At 45.5% G+C, this 21,048-nt stretch overlaps 1 protein-coding gene across 1 annotated transcript in view; it reads right to left on the bottom strand.

The window, feature by feature from the left end:
- Positions 1–351: 351 nt before the first annotated feature.
- The window catches only part of Tlk (Tousled-like kinase), a 114,752-nt gene continuing 94,055 nt past the window's right edge, over positions 352–21,048 (bottom strand). The window contains exons 2-8 of the mRNA XM_065228881.1: positions 12,484–14,174; positions 12,001–12,403; positions 11,761–11,939; positions 11,498–11,690; positions 11,229–11,434; positions 10,793–11,012; positions 352–1,308 (exon numbers count right to left, since the gene is read on the bottom strand). Of these exons, the coding sequence (XP_065084953.1) occupies positions 1,006–1,308; positions 10,793–11,012; positions 11,229–11,434; positions 11,498–11,690; positions 11,761–11,939; positions 12,001–12,403; positions 12,484–14,174 (3,195 nt within the window). The 3' untranslated portion in view covers positions 352–1,005. The remainder of the gene's footprint in view (positions 1,309–10,792; positions 11,013–11,228; positions 11,435–11,497; positions 11,691–11,760; positions 11,940–12,000; positions 12,404–12,483; positions 14,175–21,048) is intronic.

Here is a 21,048-nt window from a genome sequence, read left to right as displayed (position 1 = left end):
TAATCGGGTAAATAAAAAAAAAATATGTCCATACCATGCTGATCTGCTGCCGCGCGCCGTCCAAAAACTTTCTTCTTTTTGTTTAGGTCACTCTGCCTCAGCGAGCTGATGTTCTTTTCTTCGTAATAAGTCCTATTTACACAACCGACAACCGTAGCAAAAACCGGAAACAAACGGTTAATAGCTTGCTCTTTTTGTTTCTCCCGTTAGGATTGTTTTGTTCGATTTTCTGCTAAATAACTATTATCTTGATTCGCCTGCTCTGCTATTTTTCTGCTATTGTTTTTTGTTTGTTTGTTTGGAACATCATTCATGAACGAGCTTGGTTTTTTTTTTCACAGCAAACATTGATTTTTTTGCATTGTTTTTTTTTTTTACTTTTAAATTCTTCTAGGGTTAGGATGAAGGATGATGGTTCCGTGCATGTCTCCTTCGCTCCTCCGCTTTAGGATTTCGTTTGTTTTGATGTGTGCGTGAACTGTTTTTTTGTTTGTTTGTATTGGTTGGGAACGCGGGGATGTGGTTACCATCTATTGTGTTCTATGTTTTTTGTCAAGGGTTTTGCTAAGCACATCACATTTGCTTGTATTTGTTTTGTTTGGTTTTTGGTTTTACTTACACAGTACGAACATCTCTCGGATTGACCTCGGCAAATGCCGCCGACGCTGCCGCCGCCACCGCCGTCGCTATCGACGCCGTCTACTTGGACGATTTGGATGACGTGGGCGGCGAAACGTTGTTGTTGTTGTTGTTGATTCTATGATTATTGTTACTATTGGTCAGATTACCACAGGTAGCAGTAATCGCTGCGATGTTGATCGCATTCGTCGTCGTCGCCATCATCATCGGAGTTGTTGCCGTCACCGTCGCAAGGTTGGCAGCAACGGCAAGGACAGTGCTGCCAACATTGGTGACGATGCTGTTGTTGTGGTTGATGTTGTTGATGTTTATGTGGTTATTGTTAGGCCCAGCAGCGCTTTTCAACAAACTGCTGTTGAAAAACAGCTAAGACGAACTGGACTGGTTCATGTTGCCAAACATCCCCGTGGAGAAGGACGTCTGTTGTCCGGCTTGATTGCCACCGCCGCCGGCCGACCCACCGGAGCCACCACCGCCGCCGCCGGCCCCGCTGCCGGCTCCGGCCTGACCGCTGACACCGCTGTTGCCGCTGCCGTGCTGATTGCTGGAGGCAGCCGCCGCCGATCGGTTATGCTTGGAAACCGGCGGCTGCAGGTATTCGTGCTTGGCCAGCGCGAACACGTCCATGCGGTCCTCCTTGCGGTAGGCCAAGCAGCCTCGGATGAAACTCTGTGGAAAGAAGGGAGACGGAGAATGGGGGTTGTTAGATGGTGGGTTTGGCGACTCTAAATTGATCTGACATTTCGTCGGGAAATGTAACCCCAACAGTATGGCAACACTTCGCGTGAAGCTTTCTTCATATCCTTTCCGGAAATTCCTACATGTTGCAAGGTACAGCCTTGCAGTTGGGGGCTCATATAGCTAAGTCAGTTCATGCACGTTTTGCTCCCTATCAACGAATGGGAGCCAATACAAACCACCCAGAGCTGTCAAAATTTACGGATAGGGAGCAGAAAACATTCGTGGACTGATCTATTACCAAGCCGGACAGGGTTGGTTCCTAGACATCTCTAGAAAGTACTTCTGAATTCTGTGTGAATTTCTCCAGGACTGCAGTTCTCGATTTATGAATTCCACCTCGGCTTTAAGTACAATCTTGACTATGGATCTATCCTGAGCTTATCTAGAAACTATTTTTGGTCGTCTTCCAAAATAACTGTCTAGCTGGACTGTCATGTAAGCTCTCGAACATGATACTCAAATAATTATTTCCGAACTACTTTTTACATGTTACCCAGAGTTCTATGACTTTCTTCGAAATAACTCAGGAAATTCCTCCAAGACCTGGCTACAAATTCCCCCTAGGCCTATTTGCAAAGTCTTCCTTGAAATTTCTTTTGGACTCTACTGCGGATTCCTTGTTATCTTCTGTATACTTCCTGAGCTTCCCTTTCTTCTGTACGAATTTCTCTTGAAGCTCTCATTGCAGTCTGCATAGATTTCATAAAGAATCCTTTAAATTCGCTCAGAAATCCTATTGGAATTTAAAGGTTTCTAGACCGTCATGGAAACACGACTGGTAATGACTAGTACTACAGACATTTTATTCAATATCACATTCAACGCTTACTACAAGATCCCTTCCTTAACCGTGAATTTGATTTATTCCTAAATCCTTAACAGCTTCACTGAAACGTCTTGGAGGGTATTGGACCCTTCAGTCGAGTTGCTTCAGCTTTCGCCTTCACTCCTCCTCAAGCTCGACGCACTGAAGGTCAATCTTCTTCCGCAACAACTGCTCTAGTGTGACTCTTGCTAACGGCTCTTCGTGAGTACGTCAGCAACCATCAGCTCCGTAGGGCAATAAACGTTCATACCAACTCCTTGACGAAATTGTACCTTGTGTCAATGTGTCAGACCGCAGCATCGCAATACAGCTTTGATTGTCCTCCTGTACCGTGATGGGTTTGGCAACGATCTCTCCTACGTCCTTCATCAGCTTAAGAAGCCAGAGTAACTCACGACTAGCTTCTGATAAGGCGACATATTCCGCTTCGGTTGAAGAAAGTGTGACGCACTGCTGCTTCCTAGCCGTCCAGCAAATTAATCCGCCATGTCGAAAAACGAATGCAGTGTTGCTTTTCCGGTCCGCACGATCACCAGCCCAGTCAGCGTATACGCATGCTTCTAGTGGTCCTGCATCTCCTAGCTTCAATCTCAAGAATGGATGCGCTAATGGCAATGTCAGGTTCTCGTATTCTCCGCAATATATAGCAAAGCACTCACTAAGCTTTGGAACTCCTCGTTCCGCGGCATCGGATCCTCCTCCATTTGTTGTAGATTCGGATATCCGAGGTCCATTGGAATGTGAGACGGCTTCGCTTTGTCTTGTCCAAACTTAGCCGCTACCCCCTCAGGATGTAAGCGCGCTGATTCAACAGGAACTGGCCACTTTGCGTTCTCTGAATCTGGATACCGAAACAGCTCCAAGACATGTGATTTTAAAATATCGCTGCAGAAATTTACAAACCCTTCCGTATTCTTCTTCGTTTTGCGTTACAATGTGCATATCGTCTACATAGAGCAAGACGAAAGACTTCCTTCCGTGGCATGTTCTCACGTACGGTACGTATCCGAGCTCCTGTAACACCTCGCTGATTTTTTTCCATTGCACACTCTTTCCCGCCTGTTTCAAACTATACAGGCTCTTTCGCAAACGGCAGACATCATTCTTGGCACCAGACGCAAATCCAGCAGGCTGCTTCATAAAGATCGTCTCGGATAATTCACCATAAAGGTATGCCGTTTTGACATCAACGTGCTGCACTATGAGGTTCCGACGTGCAGCGATACTCAGGAGTGTACGAAGAGTCGTTTGCTTCGCAACCGGTGCAAATATTTCGTCATAGTCCGTTCCGTACTTCTGGTTGTATCCTTGGGCAACTAGACGAGCTTTGTAGCGTATTATGATACCGTTATCATCGAACTTCTGCTTAAAAATCCACTTGCTTCCGATGGCCTTCCTGTCAGCGGGGAGTCTGACTACTTCCCAAGTGGCACTGCTCGCTTTCGGGGCAATCCATGGCTTCCTGATATCAATTTGGCTCATGTCGATGTTCCGTTACCAACGTGACTACATCTGGATAACGACTCGGCGGTACACCTTTATTTGCACGGTCGGACCGCCGTGGAGTGTCAACACCATTCTCCTCCTGTCCATCGGTTGATCCACTCTCCTCCAAAGTTTGGTCTTCATCGTCGGTCGTATGATTTTGAAAATCATCATAAGTTGACTCGTAGCCGTAGAAATCCTCATCGCTGGAATCACCGTCTTCGTCGTGAACCTCCTCCGGCGTTAGGAATAGTACATCACGGCTCACAGTTAGCTTGTCGTACTCAGGATCCATGAAGCGATACGCCTTGTGCTGCAGAGAATATCCAATGAACACCAGTTTTCTTGATTTCGCCTCTAGCTTGGATCTCTTCTGTTGGGCAATCCACACGTACGCTGGTGATCCAAAAATCTTCAAATGACTTAGATCCGGCTTCGATCCACTCCACATTTCGATCGGAGTCTTCTGCAAAGGTTTGGTTGGCAAACGGTTCTGCAAATAATTGGCCGTGTTGACAGCCTCTGCCCAGTACTTCAACGGCAAACGTGAATCGATGAGCATGCAACGCGCCATCTTCACCAGTGAACGATTCTTTCGCTCCAATACACCGTTCTGCAACGGTAAACTGCTGCTTGATTCCCTTCTTCTTTGCAGAATCCATCCAACGCGTCGTTTTGGAACTCACCACCTTGATCTGAACCTCTCACCTCTGATTTGTTTTCAGGAAATACACGCCACAATAGCGGGTGAAATCGTCGATCAGAGTTAGGAAATATCGACATCCCCCAGGCGTTGTTGTTCGCATAGGACCGCATACGTCCGAATGAATAAGATCCAGGTTTGATTTGCGTTTTGTCTTTTTCGGGAACGGAAGACGCGTCAGCTTTCCTTCCAGACAACATTCGCACACTGCACGGCAGCCACAGTCTTGAACATTGATTCCGGTCGCCAATTCCTTGGTCTCGAGCTCTCGAACGGCATCATGGATCACGGTGTCCTAAGATGCGATGCCACGTGTGTTGACAACTTGATGTGTGCTTGCTCTCTCTTGACGCTAATGATTCGTGAGCAATAGTCAAATAGTACAATCCACCAGTAGATGTAGCACCACCGACAAGCTTCTCACCTTTCAAAATACGGCACCCATTGGCATCGAAGACCATAGTAGCACCTTTCACGGTAAGCTTCTTCACGGAGATGAGGTTCGACTCAAAATCCAGCACGTACAATATCATCTGTGAGGGCTACTTTGGAGTGTCCGATTCCCTTTGCAGACGCTTTCTTGCCGTCCGCCAAAATGACTTCCTGCTGCACGCTTCCACCCAAATCCTCAAACGAATCCAAATCCTGAGTCGTTCACCCACGCATTTACCAGGTTCATGTTGCTTCTTGCCGCAAACGAGTATTCCGGCTTCGCTTCGCTCCGGATTTCTGACCACGAGACTTGCTCTGGCTTCCTTCTTGTTTCATCATTGCGCCGACAATCCTTTTGCTTATGGCCAGGCTTTTGACGTGGATTTAATCAATTCCAGAGTGAGCTCGTCGTCTGCTCTGCTCTCCAGCGCCGTAGTTAAAGTATTGAACGATTCCAGTAAGCTACGGAGTATCATGGCCACCTGCAGACTCTGGTTCCATTCCTGGCCCGCAACCGTCAGCCGCTCGAAAAACTCAGAGAAAAAGAAAGACAACACTGTACTTGTCGAGTGACTAATGCAAACGGAGTTTATTGAAATCAAATTATTATCTGCTGTGATTGGACCCTTCAGTCGAGTTGCTTCAGCTTTCTCCTTCAAAACGGTTACCCGCGGAATGGGCTTGGTGAGAACGTCCGTCTTCTGAAGCTCGGATTTGACGTGATGTAGCGAGATCGCCTCTCGTACGAAGTGGTGCCTCAGGTCGTGGCGAATAGCCGATCTCCTTCTCCGCCAAACATATCGCACTTTGGTTGTCACATCAGATTGGGACTGTAACAGCTGGCCAAAGAAATCCGCGCCACCAAACAGCTTCCTGTGTCGCACCTGACAGAGCCATATATTCCGCTTCAGTAGTCGACAATGTCACAGTTGGTTGTCGCCTACAACTCCATGCCACTGATCCGCCACAGTACTGAAACGTGTACCCTGTGACAGAACGACGGCTTTCAAGGTCGTTGCCCCAATCTGCGTCACTGATTGCTTCGAACAATGGTTCCGATTGCTTCCGGAAAATAGGCTTCTTCGATTTTGTGCCCTTAGGGTATCGAAGAATCCTTTTGGTCGCTGGGGTTACGCTGAAACTGCTCACCACGTTTACGGCATAAGCCACATCCGGCCATGTGCAGTGCGCTAGAAGCTACAATCCTCCTACCAATTCGCGAAACGGAATCCTTTCCATTGGTTGCTTCTGTTGCTCGGTTGATTCCATCTTCGTCAAACGCCGATGTGGGTCCATGGGCGTCGATACTGTATTGCAGTTGATCATGTTGAACAGCTCCAGTAGTTCATCTAGATACCTTTCTTGATCCAGCATAACTCTCACAGGTTTTTCATATGAAACTTCGCCATTAACTGCTTCTTCACGGTATCGATTAAAGTTTGATCCGTCGAAAACAGCAAGAAGTCATCCACCTAGACGGCGATTACAAGTATTGGGTTGCCTTCTGTTTTGAAATACACGCACCGATCGTACCTAGATCGCTTCAAACCCATGCGTTTCAGCTCCGCGTCCAACTGCGAATTCCAGACTCGGCTTGCTTGCTTCAATCCATACAGCCCCTTTACCAAACGACAAACTTTCTTGTCGACGAATCCTTCCGGTTGCTTCATGCATATTTCTTCACCGGAGATCTATCCCCGAAGAAACGCCGTTACCGCATCCATTTGGTGTATATGCAATCCTTGCTGCACCACCAAGAGTAGGTCTCTTTGATCTGCGAGAATCCTTTGATAACAAAGTCTTGCCTTGTAGCTTTCCACGGATCCGGATCCGTCCGGATTCAACTTCCGCTTGAAGATCCATTCAGACTTCAAAGGCTTCCCGCCTACCGGTAGCTCGATTAGCTTCCAAGTATTGTTGATGATCAACGAACGCATCTTAGCTTCCATAGCCTCACGCCACTGCTCACGATTGTCAGCCTCCATTGCCTCACCGACTGACTACGGCTCGATATCCTTTCATACTAGTCGGTTACCTGGGGTTCAACGAACGTTTCAGGACGTACACTGTATGTCATATCAAATGACAACATTTTGCTGCTCTTCTTGTTGCGAGGGGAGCGCAGTCGAGGTTACCAGAATCGTCTCATCTGTCGTAATCCGTTTCGTCTTCAAAATCATCCTCTCTTAAATCGTAGATCTCTTTGAAATTAACTCCCTTGATCTGCGAGAATCTTTTAATAACAAAGTCTTGCCTTGTAGCTTTCCACGGATCCGTCCGGATTCAACTTCCCCTTGAAGATCCATTCAGACTTCAAAGGCTTCCCGCCTACCGGTAGCTCGAATAGCTTCCATTCCATGTCTTGTTGATGGTCAACGAATGCATCGTAGCTTCCATAGCCTCACCGACTGACTGCGGCTCGATTATTCTCTCATGCTCGTCTGTTCCCTGGGGTTCAACAAACGTTTCAGGACGTACACGGTGGTTCATATCAAAATGTTGATAGTTGCCTGGAGTTCGGCGATCCCGCTCGCTGCGTCTGACAACATTTTGCTGCTCTCCTTGTTGCGAGAGGAGCGCAGACGAGGTTACCAGAATCGTCTCAATGGTGCCGTTTGCACTGTCGTAATCCATTTCGTCTTCAGAATCGTCCTCTTCCAAAAGGCTTCCTGGTGCTCTTCCATTGAGTTCGGCAAAAACTGCTGGTGATCCGGTAGCTTCACTACCCTCTACGATTTCATCATTCAACAACTCCATCATCATTTCATTCACAGGTTCAACTTCCGACCTCTGTTCAGTATTTCCGCTACCCTTCGGTCAGAAAGACGACATCACATGACACAAAGACTTTGCCACTTCTCGGAGTGAAGATGGGAATATCCAACGAAAACGCCAGGTTCACATTTCGGGGTCTGGAGGTGGCTGGGTTCAATTCCCGGTTCGGTCTAGGAATTTTTCGGGTTGGAAAATTTCTCGACTTCCCGGGGCATAATAGAGTATGATTGGACTTGCCTTACAATTATACCAATGCAAAAATGGTACAGGCATCGAAAGCTCTCAATTAATAACTGTGGAAGTGCATCTAGAACACTAAGTTGAGAGCACGCAATAAGCTAATATGCGATATGCAATAAGCTTGAAATGCGAAAAAGAAGAAGAAGACGTTTCGGGTCCTACTTTGATCGCTTTACCTTGGGCAAATTTCATCACGTAGTTTAGCCAGGTCTGGCCGCACACCAGTGAACCGTTCTTCCGGGGTCACTTGTAAACCTTTCGTCGGTGATCGGTTGATCAGGAATACAACAGTTGAAACAGCCTCCGCGCAAAATCGCTTCTACAGATTCGCATCAAACAGAAGGCATCGCGCTCGTTCAACGATCGTTCGATTCGCTCTCTCAGCTAGACCGTTCGACTCCGGATTGTACGGCACCGTAACCTCGTGGTGCATCCCGGTTCTGCGAAGAAATTTTTCAAACTCACAGTTTACTTATTCTGTGTAATTATCGGACCGTATGCGCTTGAACCGTTTGCCGGACTGGTTTTCCACCATCGACTTGCAATCTTGAAAACACTGCAGAACTTGCTGTTTCGACTTCAGAAAATACACAAACATCTTGCGGCTGTTGTCGTCCGTCAATGAATGTTAGGAAATATCGACTACCACCGATGGACACATTCTCCATCGGGCCACATAAATCGCTATGGATCAGCTCAAGCACTGCTCCTGCAAGAGCTCCGCTCTTCTTGAAAGGATGACGGAAATGTTTTCCCTTCAAGCACACAATACAAGCCTGGATCTCTGCATCAACGAAATCGATCCCTGTTGCTATGAACCTGAGCATCTTGAAGCTCGATGGCATGGCAATGACCACCACCTCGTTGGAAGCCGATCGCATCTCGCATGCATCTTTCGAGAACGTTATCGTACTCACGGATATCAAGTTGATCGCCAGATCGGGAATGCACAGCACGTTGGACAAATCAACATTGCAACATCGCCGACATCTGCTTCGATCTTCACGCTGCCAACGGTGTGTACCGTCGACACAGCATTGTTTGCCACTCAGGTTCACTGCTGATCCACCTTCGCATCTTCCAGTGTAATGCCGCTGTGACACATGTGCGAAGCGGCACCTGAATTGAATATCCAACCCACCTCGTACCGGGCTTGTTCGATTTGGCCTTCTTCTGCTTCTCATCCTTCATTGGACACTCCGCAGAATAGTGCCCCAAACGCTTGCACTTGTAGCATTTACGCCAACCTTGTTGAATGATTTCGACCCTTTCTGCTGCTGGGAATAGAACGCACCATCATGTCCGCTTAAGCTTGAATTGTTGGAAACCTTGACAACTTGTAGAATCTTGGCCTTTATCGCATCCGCCGTGATCTTCCTTCCAGACGCCTCGAGGCCCATTACCATCGGTTCGAGTCCCATCAGCAGCAGACTGGCACTCGTCATCAACCTTGAATTCTGCATCGGTCAACTTATGACTTCTAGATAGAGCTGGAATTAGGGCGTAACAGCTTCTGTAAACAATGACTTCTCTCTCGATGATTTCTAGAAACTCAAGGCTCGCCCAAGCAAATCAATAGCACCATCAGATAGGGGAAGTATTTCCCTACCCGATGGTCATGTTGGTTTGCGTGGCCGCACCTTTTTTTTGTTGCTTTATTATAGAGACTGTTAGCCTTTAGTTGGTTCGTCTCTTTGATGGATTGGGGCTCCTGAGGGGTCCCGGAGAGAAAATAAATAAATTACAGAGTTTAAATATCTCAGAGTTCTGTGTCGATTGTTTTAACAGTAAGGAAGGTGAACGAAGTTGTGGTTAATTTCCGAGAGAGAGAGAGTCAATGTCCGTAGCCTGCGGGGTTGTTATCGTTGTTCTTCCGTTTGACATGTCATTTAGAGAGTTGGTATTGTCCAAGTGCCGTCGTTCGTCCGTTGTCGTGTCATTGTTTGTTGCGGGGTTCTACGTATATTGATAATAGCCTGTGTCTTTAAGGAAGTCGAGAAGTGATCTTTCCCTGTCTGGGTCATTGGATAATGCGTCTCTGATGCTGAGACCGATACCGTATTGGTCTCGGAGGTTTTGATGTGCAATTTATTATGAGATACTCAACTGACATTTTGGTTGAGCACCCCATACATTGTTTGTGGAATCCATCACGGGATCCGAGATCGTGTGAGAATCTGGTGTAGCCGCAGCGTAATCTGGACAGTACTCTCTGGTCCTTCCAGTCTTTGGTGTCGGACCAGCATTTCGTATCTCCTTTTATTTTGCGTAAGAAAGGGTCTCGGGTATTAGCCCATTCCTTGTCCCATGCCGAAGCGATGATCGTTTTGATCCAGATTTTTAAATCCGCTGCAGGGACTTCCGGTTCCACTGGGATTTTGAGCGCACCTTGAATTTCTATAAATCATCGAAAGAAGTCATTGTTTACAAAAACTGTTAGGCCCTAACTCCAGCTCTACCTAGACTTGTACTCATCATCTCATTTACGTACGCTTCCACGGTGGAGTAGTCGTCTAGACGGATACTGGTCAACTTACGAAGTAATCCAATTCGTCGTCTTGGAAAGCGTTCTTCTCTACAATGAAACCATACTAACCCAATTTTCTTCAGCAATGAATTTTAGGCCACAATGATTAGCAAATAAACCAAATGCAGCTTAGGTAAAACATGTTCATCGATCATGCAACCATTTAGAAAATCAAGTTAACAAGATTGGGCAGTCCTGCTAGTAATTTCCCTAAAAAAATGTCTGCGAATTCTTCCTGAAGTTCTCTAGAATTTACCCTAGGAACTCGTTCATAAATCTTCTTCTGGAAGTTCCCCTGAATCTCGCTGCATTCCCGTTCTCGCCCAACAGCTACATTGAGCCAACGACAACCCACTTGTGCCGCTAACCTTGCTAACGCTGTGAACCCGCGTATCTACTACGAACTACTGTCCTTCACACTCACCTTGGCTTCATTCGAGACGGTCGGTTTGTTGGCGAACTGCACCTCGGTCGCCTTCAGGATGGTGTTCTCCTCCAGGATCGTTGCTTGCGACTGGTTGTGCCCGAAGGGCTTCTTCCCGTAGAGACACTGGTAGAATATCACCCCGACGCTCCACACGTCCACCTTGGAGGAAATCTTCGGCGGATTCTTGCCGACGACGAAGCACTCCGGCGGTAAATACCTAGACGGGCGAAGAAAAACAAAACAAAAAACAGAAAACGTAGCGCATCAGTATAGGTCGATTGCCGGACAGGCACACAGCTTCAAGCGCTGCTGTGGTGTGGGAAACTCGTCCCGTGCCGGCGTTTTCGGGCGCTCCATACAGTCATGGCGCCGCCACCAGCCGGACGGACGAGGTTGGAAAGAAAATCTTCATTTTCTATTCCGGGTTGCTCACCAATAAGTTCCAGCACCTTGTGACGTTAGATCCATACCGTGGTCCGGATTGTAGTTCTCTTCGTCCATTACCTTGGACAGACCGAAGTCGGTAATTTTGATCTCACCGCACACGTTGCCCTCCGTCAGCAGGATGTTGCCCGGCTTCAGGTCGTAGTGGATGATCGGGGGTTTGATTTCGTTTAGGTATTTGAGCGCCGATACCACCTAAGGAAAAGGAAATCCGAATGAATAACTGATTCCGGGAATGAGAGTAAGGGTCACCATTACCTGCATGATGATCGATCGAGCCTCCTTCTCCGGTATCGTCTTGTGCTGCTTCAGATAGAAATCCAAATCATGCCCATCACAGTATTCCAGCACGGTGCAGAATGAGTTGGCATCGATCTCAAACACATCGTACAGTTTGACCACCCGGGGGTGGTCCAGCGCCTTGTGGATGTTGTATTCCCGCAGCGCATGCCTGGAAAACACGAAGTAGTAGTAGATTAAGCATCGATCCCCAGACAAAGTTGACTCCCGTAATGACTCACTTAATATAGTTAGCTTTCTTATCTTCCTTCCAGTCTTTGTTCAGTTGATGCACCTTGCAAGCCACGTACCGTTGCTCCTTCAGGTCGAACGCCTTGTGCACCTCGGAGAAGCCACCCTTGCCCAGGAGCATCAGCAGCAGATACCGATCGTTCAGCACGGGGTGATTGTTGAAGCGTGACTGTAAGAATGAATGACGATTAGAACACTGTCTATTGAAGGGAAAATTGTGACGAACGCACCTGATCCTCGTTGTGTATCCGCTTCAGCTCCCGGATGTGTAGATTCCGTTCCCGTTCGAGCTTCTCCATCTCCAGCTGCAGGTCGGCGTCCTCCTTCTTGAGGGCATTCTGCCGGAGTTTCAGTATCTCGTCGCACTCGTAGTACTCCTGGATGGTGAAGGTGGTATTGCTGCTCACCACCGGGTCCGGCTTTAGGAACGTATTATCGTTGCCATTGTGCAGCGACGAGGCCAGCTGGGTAGCGGCCGAACCGCTGGCAACACCCGAACTGGCTGCCACCGCCGACGACGTGCTGGAGTTGTTCCGCTTCCGACTGCTCTCGCTGTTCGTCGGCCTCTTCTTCATGAGCAATTTCTTCTGGCGATCGATCTCCTCCCGCTCGGCAGTGATCTCCTCCTGGCGCCTGAATTGAGAGGAACAAGAATAATAAGAGTGTGTTGTTTAGAATTCTTACCGAACAGCGGTATACGGTATTGTACTTACTTTGCCAGCTCCTGAAATGCGTAGCCATCGGTCCAATTTTCCTGGAAGGTGGCCCCGACCCGTTGGGTGACAAACTGCCCGAGCCGTAGCCGATTCTGCATGCACCTTTGCCGCGCTTCCTTCTTCTCAATGTTGCTCTTCTGCTTGAGCAGCTTCTTGACCACGTCGATGCACTTGTTGATGTGGCTCTTGTGCTGCTCGATCACCTTCTGGTGAGCGGTGATTTGGCATTTCTGCTCGTCCGATAACCGCGACAGTTCGTCGACCCGTGTCCGGGAGGTTTCGAAATCAGTGTCCCGCTCGACAATGTCCGCCAGGGTGAGGTCCGTCTGGGTCTGGGCGGAGACCATCAGCGGAGCCGGCGGCGTCGGCGGTTGCGACTGTATCAGGGGGGTTGATTGAGCTAACGATTGGGCATTCTGTAGACTGTGACTACTACTGCTAGTGTTGGTACCATTGTTGGCATGATTTAACGACGCTAGACTATTGATGGCTAGTGAAGAGTTTTGGGCCACCAGGGCAGCTTGCGATTGTGCGATCGCTTGCGATTGCGCTGGCTGCTGTGTTGACTGTTGCTGTTGTTGTTGTTGTTGTTGTTGTTGCTGTTGCTGCGACACAACAACGGCCGAAGGAGGCAGGGGAGGTGGAGGTGGCTGAGAATCTCGATCTCGATGCGATTGCTGCTGCTGTTGTTGGACGTTTGGAACGACTACACCACCAGCGGAAACGACAGATGAGGATGAGTTTAGTAACGACGTGGCGGATACTGACGATGGAGGAACTAGTGTGGAAGATACGGCAGCACCGCGCTGGGAACGCACGTAGATATCCTGCGCCGCGGCCGCGCTGGTAAGATTACCACTGGAGGTTACCACAGAACCGAGCTGTGGCTGAGGACTAGGTGGATACATTGGATACTGACCAAGCTGCTGGGGACTGGGACTTTTGGCGGAAATCTGCGGGCTTTGCCCTTGACTCACGCCGACACCACCGCCACTGCCAGGCAGACCGGGCTGTGCCTGCGGGCCAGCATTACTTATTGCTCCTAGGGGACCACCGGCTCCGGTACCGGCCGGATGTGACCGGTGCTGACAGTTGACCGGATGCTTGGAAAAGTAGTCATTAATTTTCTTACTATCGCCTAATGGTGGTATCGACAAACGCGGACCCTTAACACTATCTCTATCACGACCATGCCCACCGACTAAACCTCCTCCTACTACTACTCCTACTCCTCCTCCTCCTCCACCGGGGCCACCGTTATCGTCCGGTGCTTTCCGTTTCCGTTTCCGATCCGACGGCGTCCGGGGAATCTTCTCCGGCGTCGGGGTATTGATTATAGTCTCTAGTTCCTTATCACTATGCGACGACCCGGTGCTCATATTTGAGTCCTGATCTTTGTTGTTGTTGGTGTAGTGTGACTGTTGTTGTTGCTGCTGCTGCTGCTGCTGCTGCAAGCTAGTGAGCGTACCGAGCTGTTGCGGTGCGACCAATCCACCCACTAACGTTGCTTGCGGCGGCGGCGGCTGCTGCTGATGATTGCTGTAGTGCTGGGGTTGCTGCACCGGATGTGGCGGTTGTTGCTGCTGCTGCTGCTGGTGCTGTAGATGATGCGAATGGAGATGATTTTGGCCGACTTGTTGTACTATGGTTGTCTGTGGTGCCATCTGCAATTGAGTACCGGCAGACATCTGGAAGGAAATGAAAAAATGGGAAATGGTTAGTTGTTGGAAAGGAACGTGGAAGTGTTCTTAGCTTAGTATAATACGAAAACGATTATCAACGAAAACGTGTGTATTTCGTTCACGACGAACACCACTATGTTCCTGTGTTGAAACAAAAGCATGGAGTATATACAGTAAATCAAGCTGAATGGACATGGAAACTGGAATTAGTCGCCAGCTGCGATCAATTTGAGTTCAGTTTGGAAACACTCTGGCTTCGTTTGATAAGTTAAACTTAAAGACAATGGGAAAACGCACATGTTGAACACGGAGGTTGTGTTCGTCGTGAATGAGCTTTGAACAGTAGTATATTGCGTAGATTACGATAAAACATGCCGGCTGACTCGATGTTTCTTAGGGGAAGTGTTCTGTCGTCCTTACGAGGTTACTCATGGACCTTCGTCACCGAAATTCACCCCCTCGAGGATTGATTTTCCGTTTGGCTCTTGCCTCGTGCATTTTGGCTGACAATGTTCTTCCTTCTTGTTACTTCAGATATAGTACTGGTTCCGTTTTTGGCATCATAAAAACGATTCTGGAAAGCGTATGCGTACCTAAGCCAAGTGATGACCAAGGAACTTCGACGAAGAATTTGAAGGGCTTTCAGTCAGTCCAGGGTCGTACTGATGATTTTATCCCGATTGGCGAGCATTCCATTTTACGCCTCTGCTCCTGGTATAATTGTTCGGAACTGCTCGACTTATTCCGCTTTGCTTCTATGCAATCTAATAGTGCTGTAAACCATTTCCAAATGAGATCGAAGAAATGGTGTTGACATGAATTTTTAACGGAGACTACGTCTTATGGGAAAGTACAGAGAGTAATCGAACATCTAAAATTGCAACCGCCACGAAAAGGTGTTAGGTTTTGAACGCTTATAACTTTGTGATTTATAGATGAAATTGAGATCCAAATACATCACTCCACTGTCGGGCTGGGACTGATGGTAGCGATGGATGCGATTTGACAGAAGGTTTTTGGAAACAACATCCCTTTCCGCTGCTCTTCCTTTCCCTCCGACCAGCTCGACTATTTGGCAGCAACTGATAGCGACTTCGGCTTGTGTCGTTAGCACCTTGCGGTCGAAGAAAATGTATGGGAAATTTGAATATTTCCATATTTCTTCATTGATAACTATTTAAATATTTAACAATTATTATGTGTGAACGAACACTGTAACACTGGTGATTCGATCGACACACAAATCATCAAAATCCATTGAATATTGGCCAAGTTATTAGCATTAAAAGTCTGACCAATTTTCGTTGCATTTTCCTGAATTGGCACCGTTCCCAAATTACAGTTCCTAGAAAATTTTGAAGGTTCGAACAATTCAAATAATTTTCCATATAATTCTGTCTAAAATACCTATGGAATTTTGAGGACGGTTCAAACAGAAATAAAGTGTTAAGCAGTGGCGCCGCGTGATCTCACTTTTTACCAGTACACCAACTTTGAAATCCTAATATATAGCCATATTTATGCTCAACACGATAGCAAAATACACAGAATCATCTAGTTTGACTGTCTATCTATCCATATCAAGCAATATTTTGAGATTGTGTAACGTTTTGAGAGTTGGTGCACAGGTAGATTGAGGTTAGGGCGACGCCCCTGGTGTCAAGGAGGATTCGAAAGTTTAGATTGACCAGAATTCCAAGATAATTCCGAGATAGTCCTAGGGAATTCTTGCATAAATTCCAATGGATTTCTGGGGAGAAGAGAAAAAGTTCTCAACAGAATTCCTAGGTTATTGTTAGAACAATTCCAAGAGAGTTGTGAGAGGAACTTCAAGGAGAATTGCTAGCTGATTATGAGAAGCATTGTATGGGGATCGTGAGGAGAATAGCAGGTAAATTTAAATGAACATTCCGAGAGTTATACTGAGAATTCAAAGATAATTACAAACCGAATATTGAAGATGATTCATAAAAGAACTTCAAATGAATTTCGAGAAAAATACCAAAGGAATTTGTATTCTGAGGTTAACTCAAATTGTAACGATTGTTTCAAGAAAGAAGAGAATTCCAACGATTTATGACGAAAATTCCAAAGGATTTCTGAAGAGAATTCAGAACTAACTCTGATGATATATTTGACTAAGAGTTCAAAGAAAATATTTCAAAATTAATCGAGTTCTCTGAATAGCATCAAAGGCTTCTACAAAAAGATTCCAAGAATATGATGAGGAGACTTTCAAGGGAATTCAACAGAGATTTCCAAGGTGAGTTTTCTGGTAACGTTAAGAAAAATTGCATGATAGTTCTGAGCAGCAATCCAATCCAAGGTAGTTCTGGGATTAATACCAAGGGAGAACTCAAAAGCATTTCATGATAATTTTGATTTCGAACCTTTAAAAATTCCCGACTAATTTTTAGATAAGATTTAGCTAGTACATTTCTGTTCCCAATGTCCGACAACATGAATAATTGTAATGTAGATGACCTCTGATCGGGATCCAAAAGATAATTCAGAAAATGTCCTGAGGAAATTCTGAGCAGTTTGAGAGATTCCAGGGTTTATGAGGTTTCAAATATCAACACCATCTCATACTAATCCGTACGGACCGCTCATTGCGAGTTGTAAGTTCCAAGTTCGCTGTTTTCGTCATGGTAGTCGCCGTTGACAGCAATTGTATTATGTTTTTATATAAACCGACCGTGAGCATGCATAAGGGCGTAAACGCGATGATCGATTCTCTTCGTCGATTTTCTCTTTTGTTAATAATTCGCTTGGATTGACGTTTCTCGGTGCGCTTGCTGGTGCCTTTGAAAGCCAATACAACCTGTTACAGCACTGCATTGAACAAATTCTAGAAAATTGTTTCGCTTAGCTGTAGCAATGCAAAGAGAAAACCGATGAAGAGAATCGATCATCGCGCATACGCCCTTTTGCATGCTCACTGTTGAAACATATAAATTCATTGGGTAGGGATGGGACCATCAGAGCGCTTATCTTTCTCGTTTCCTCAGAATTCCGTACCTTCGGAATGTCTATGGAGTTCTCATAAGAACTCTCTTAAAACTCTTTTCAGAACATATTAAGAATATTCATTAGAAATAAACCTGTAATCCTCTTTACAACGGTCACTTAAAAAATATACTCAAATCATCTGATTTGGCGTTCTGGTTACAACTCTCTGAGAGTTCTTCCAAACTACCCCCCACACACCCCCTCCCCACACCCCCCCTATTAAGAAATAATCAGATCTACGGAATAAAATTTGAATTCTCAGACAAAAATTTTTGACATAGGACTACGTCTGTGATTTCTATATTGGGGTACATTTTGTGAAAACCGATAATGGAACATGTAACGAAATTATGAAAGATTTTGAACGTTAATAACTCAGCTGCCCCTAGACCAATTTCAATAATTTTATCACCAACCGATCAGAAATATTTCTATGCATCGATTGATGGTTGATTTTCAACAAGAAACTATTGAAAAACTGGTAAATGTCAAGCGTCGAAATAACTAACAAATCCACCAATTACGTATATGCAAATGCTGCTTCCCCAACAGAAGAAATAAGCAAAACGGTAGCAACCAAGCTTGTAATCCTGAAGCAACCGGGCCCAGACTCTTCTGAGTGCCCATTTCTCGTAGCGAAATTGAGGTATCCTTCGCTGCGCCTTTCCAACCACCGGTTTAACCCATGTCCAGCAGCCGCGCCGAGACTCTTCCGAGTGCCCATTCATCGATTTCCTTCGCTACGGCTTTCCAACCTGTCGCAAACACCAGTTCAACCCCTGTCAACCAGCAGACGGGCCAAGACTCTTGCGAGTGCCCAACCATTGGACCGAAGAATATGGGTTTGTCCGGTCCGATTTGCTGATCCAGCTGCGTACACGTCATCATCATCTTGCAAAGGCTTTAAGCCAGTACTACCATTGGCCCTTTTCAGGGCCTCCAAGATTTTCCAAAAGAGTTAAATTTCTGGACAAGTCCCAACTAAAATTCATATCAAAAGGTTTGCTTGCAAAATGGAGTTGATGCCTTTTCAATTATTGGTCTTGAAATGTCAGGTAATTTGGGATTCTAAGGAGAGGTGCAAGAAAGATGCTCAGATCCTCTCAAGGGCATTTTGAGAAGAATTTCAAGGAAAATTCTCATACAATTTTGAGATGATATCAAAAAAAAAAAATGGGAGAATACTTTTCTAAACTCTAACTGACGTACCAAAAGATTTCCGACGAATATTCCAAGCGAATTGTGAAGAAAATTAAGGACAAAAATTAAAGCAAATACGAAGATAAATGTATAGGGCAGATGTAGGTAAAATGTCTTTACTAACATTTGAATCCACAAAGTGAAATACTGCAGGGCGAAATGCGCATCCTGATTTCATACCAAGGAAGCATACATTTCAAGAGCCACATGTGAAAAGGGCATACAAGCTTTTTGTAAACAAACCTTTGTAGGCCCTCTTCTCGCCAACCGAGGGTTGCCCACGCAAACTAACAACATCATCGGGAAGGGGAAACCTTCCCCTATCCGGCGATGTTGATGGTTTGCGTTGGTGTTATATGGGTGGCGGGAAAAAGGCATAAGAATGTTTGTTTACAAAAAGCTTGTATGCCCTTTTCACATGTTGTTCTCGATTTAGGCTTTATCAATGTTCTTCCTCTATTGGATTTTAATGGTTCACGCCCGATGGTTATGCTTTCCACACTACAATTTGCGGGGCGCATTATGGCTACTTAGAAAATACTCACTATTTTTTCTAATAATCATACGAGTTGAGCTATCGAGCCGAAAGATGAAGGATGAACCGAAAAACTTGCATCAATCATCGTTAATTTTGCTTGTGTCTTCAGAGATATCAGCGGTTTCATGAAATAACTTTTCTTGCATGGTTTTCCAATTTTATAAATGTCATATGACTTTCATTAAACAGATGTTTGCCTCCATGCCCATAGTACGTTTAAAGTGCAACGTATGCCAGCAATTTTTCGCCATCATATCAACTAGCAGCTGAGATATAGAGGGGGGGGGGTGGTAATTCTAAAGACATTTTTAAAAAATTCTAAGGAAAACCTAAAGAAATTTGCAAAGATATCCTGAGATAAATTCCAAAGAAATAATGTAATGAATTCAACCATTGAAAAAAAAAAGTCATGATTCCGTACACAGTAATTAAAGATCCTGGATTGATAAAAAAATCTCAAGATTCTAACTCTAAGACTTCGATTGTGAACAAATTTGAAGAGCCTGGTCTTAGAAAACTGTTCAAGATTATGGGGCAGAAAATTAAAAAAGATGTTTCTAAAGCTGTTTTGTCACTTTCAAGGCCGGTTTACTTTTCTGTACGGTCATTTTGGCGTTTTCCAATGATGACTGTTTGAGTGCTGGTTACTGAAATTCGCAAAAACGTAGGTCACTCATAATAGAGTGAAATTTTAATCAGTCTATGAGTGACCTACATTGTTTGCGAATTTGAGTAAACGGAACTCAAATATGAGTCAGACTCAACAGCCGTGTAGCAAGTCAAACGCCTCATGGTGATAGAATTCAAAACTACACTGATCACTATCCAATAGCTCTTGTCCACCTGAAGAACTTTGCCAAAGACAGCAACCTTCTTTCTGGACGAGCTGTCGCAATAAATAATGCAGTAAGAAATCAAGAAATCCTTCAACCGGTCCTGTTTACACTGCCGTAGACTCTGACACAAATTCGGTTTCCATTACCTCACTTTCGCTTAAAACCACGGATGCTCACAGACTGCGTTAAAATATGCTGGAAATTGAGTAAATGTCACTCACGCCCAAAATTTAGTTCGAATGAGAAACAGTTATTAAAATTCGAGTAGATTTCTTTTCAGTCTATGAGTAACCGCATGTTTAGCGAAAGTGAGCGAGCGGAACTCAAATTTGAGTTAGATTCTACGACCTATTCGAGCAGTGAAGTTTAACTAAGCCACTACTTCGAAGTCAAATGGCACACTAGAAACGTGCTCAACTTTTTGGCTCAGCTCTGGTACTCTATTCGATCCCAAGCTAATCGATGCACTCCCCGAAAAATAGGAAAATCCACGTACCCCTCATTTTATCTGTCAAACTTTCATAGCGAATCAAAACAAACATAGTGTAGTACTAGAATTCTGACAATAATGGACTACGTTAAAAGATTTGCTTGGGACCAATAGGCTAGTCAAGTAGTGAGCCAATTTAAAATCGTTAGTTTTCACCGGTTGCTAGCACCGCCTGGTGTGTGAATCCGACACATGCCCGTGAAAAGCGAATTTACTCTTGAGTGAGTTGAATTTTCTGTTTCAGGAAAAACTTCTCAAGACGCAATTTAACGCAACTGCTTTTTTGAAAATGCATCAAAGTAAATTGAGCCTTAACTGAAACTTCTCGAAGTTTGAAGACTTTCAGCTAGCTAAAAAACTAAATTAAATATCTGTGTTTATAAAGAGAACCCTCAATTCTAGATAGAGCTGGAGTTAGGGCGTAGCAGCTTTTGTAAACAATGACTTTTGTAAACAATGATTTCTAGAAAGCCAAGGCTCGCTCACTCAAATCAACGTCACCATCGGGTAGGGGAAGACTTCCCCTTCCCGTTGGTTATGTTGGTTGGCGTGGCCGAGCCTTGAGTTTCGAGAAATCATCGAAAGAGGTCATTGTTTACAAAAGCTGTTTCGCCCTAATTCCAGCTCTATCAAGAATGATGCAATTGATTATTCATAGGTTTATAAGATGTTCGTTTTATGAAGTTACTATGGAACATCTCCCCGTCAGAAAAGGTCGTAAGGTGATAGCCATGATGGAAGCATTCGGTTCCGAATGGGATGATCGGTAGGCAGGTACTGGCGACGTCTGCAGGTGGGACCACC

This window comes from Ochlerotatus camptorhynchus, unplaced genomic scaffold, assembly GCF_037179485.1.
Source record: "Ochlerotatus camptorhynchus isolate MF236.1 unplaced genomic scaffold, CSIRO-AGI_Acam_v1.1 ptg000304l, whole genome shotgun sequence".
NCBI lineage: Eukaryota > Metazoa > Arthropoda > Insecta > Diptera > Culicidae > Ochlerotatus > Ochlerotatus camptorhynchus.
This window is presented reverse-complemented; position numbering and strand designations above follow the sequence as displayed.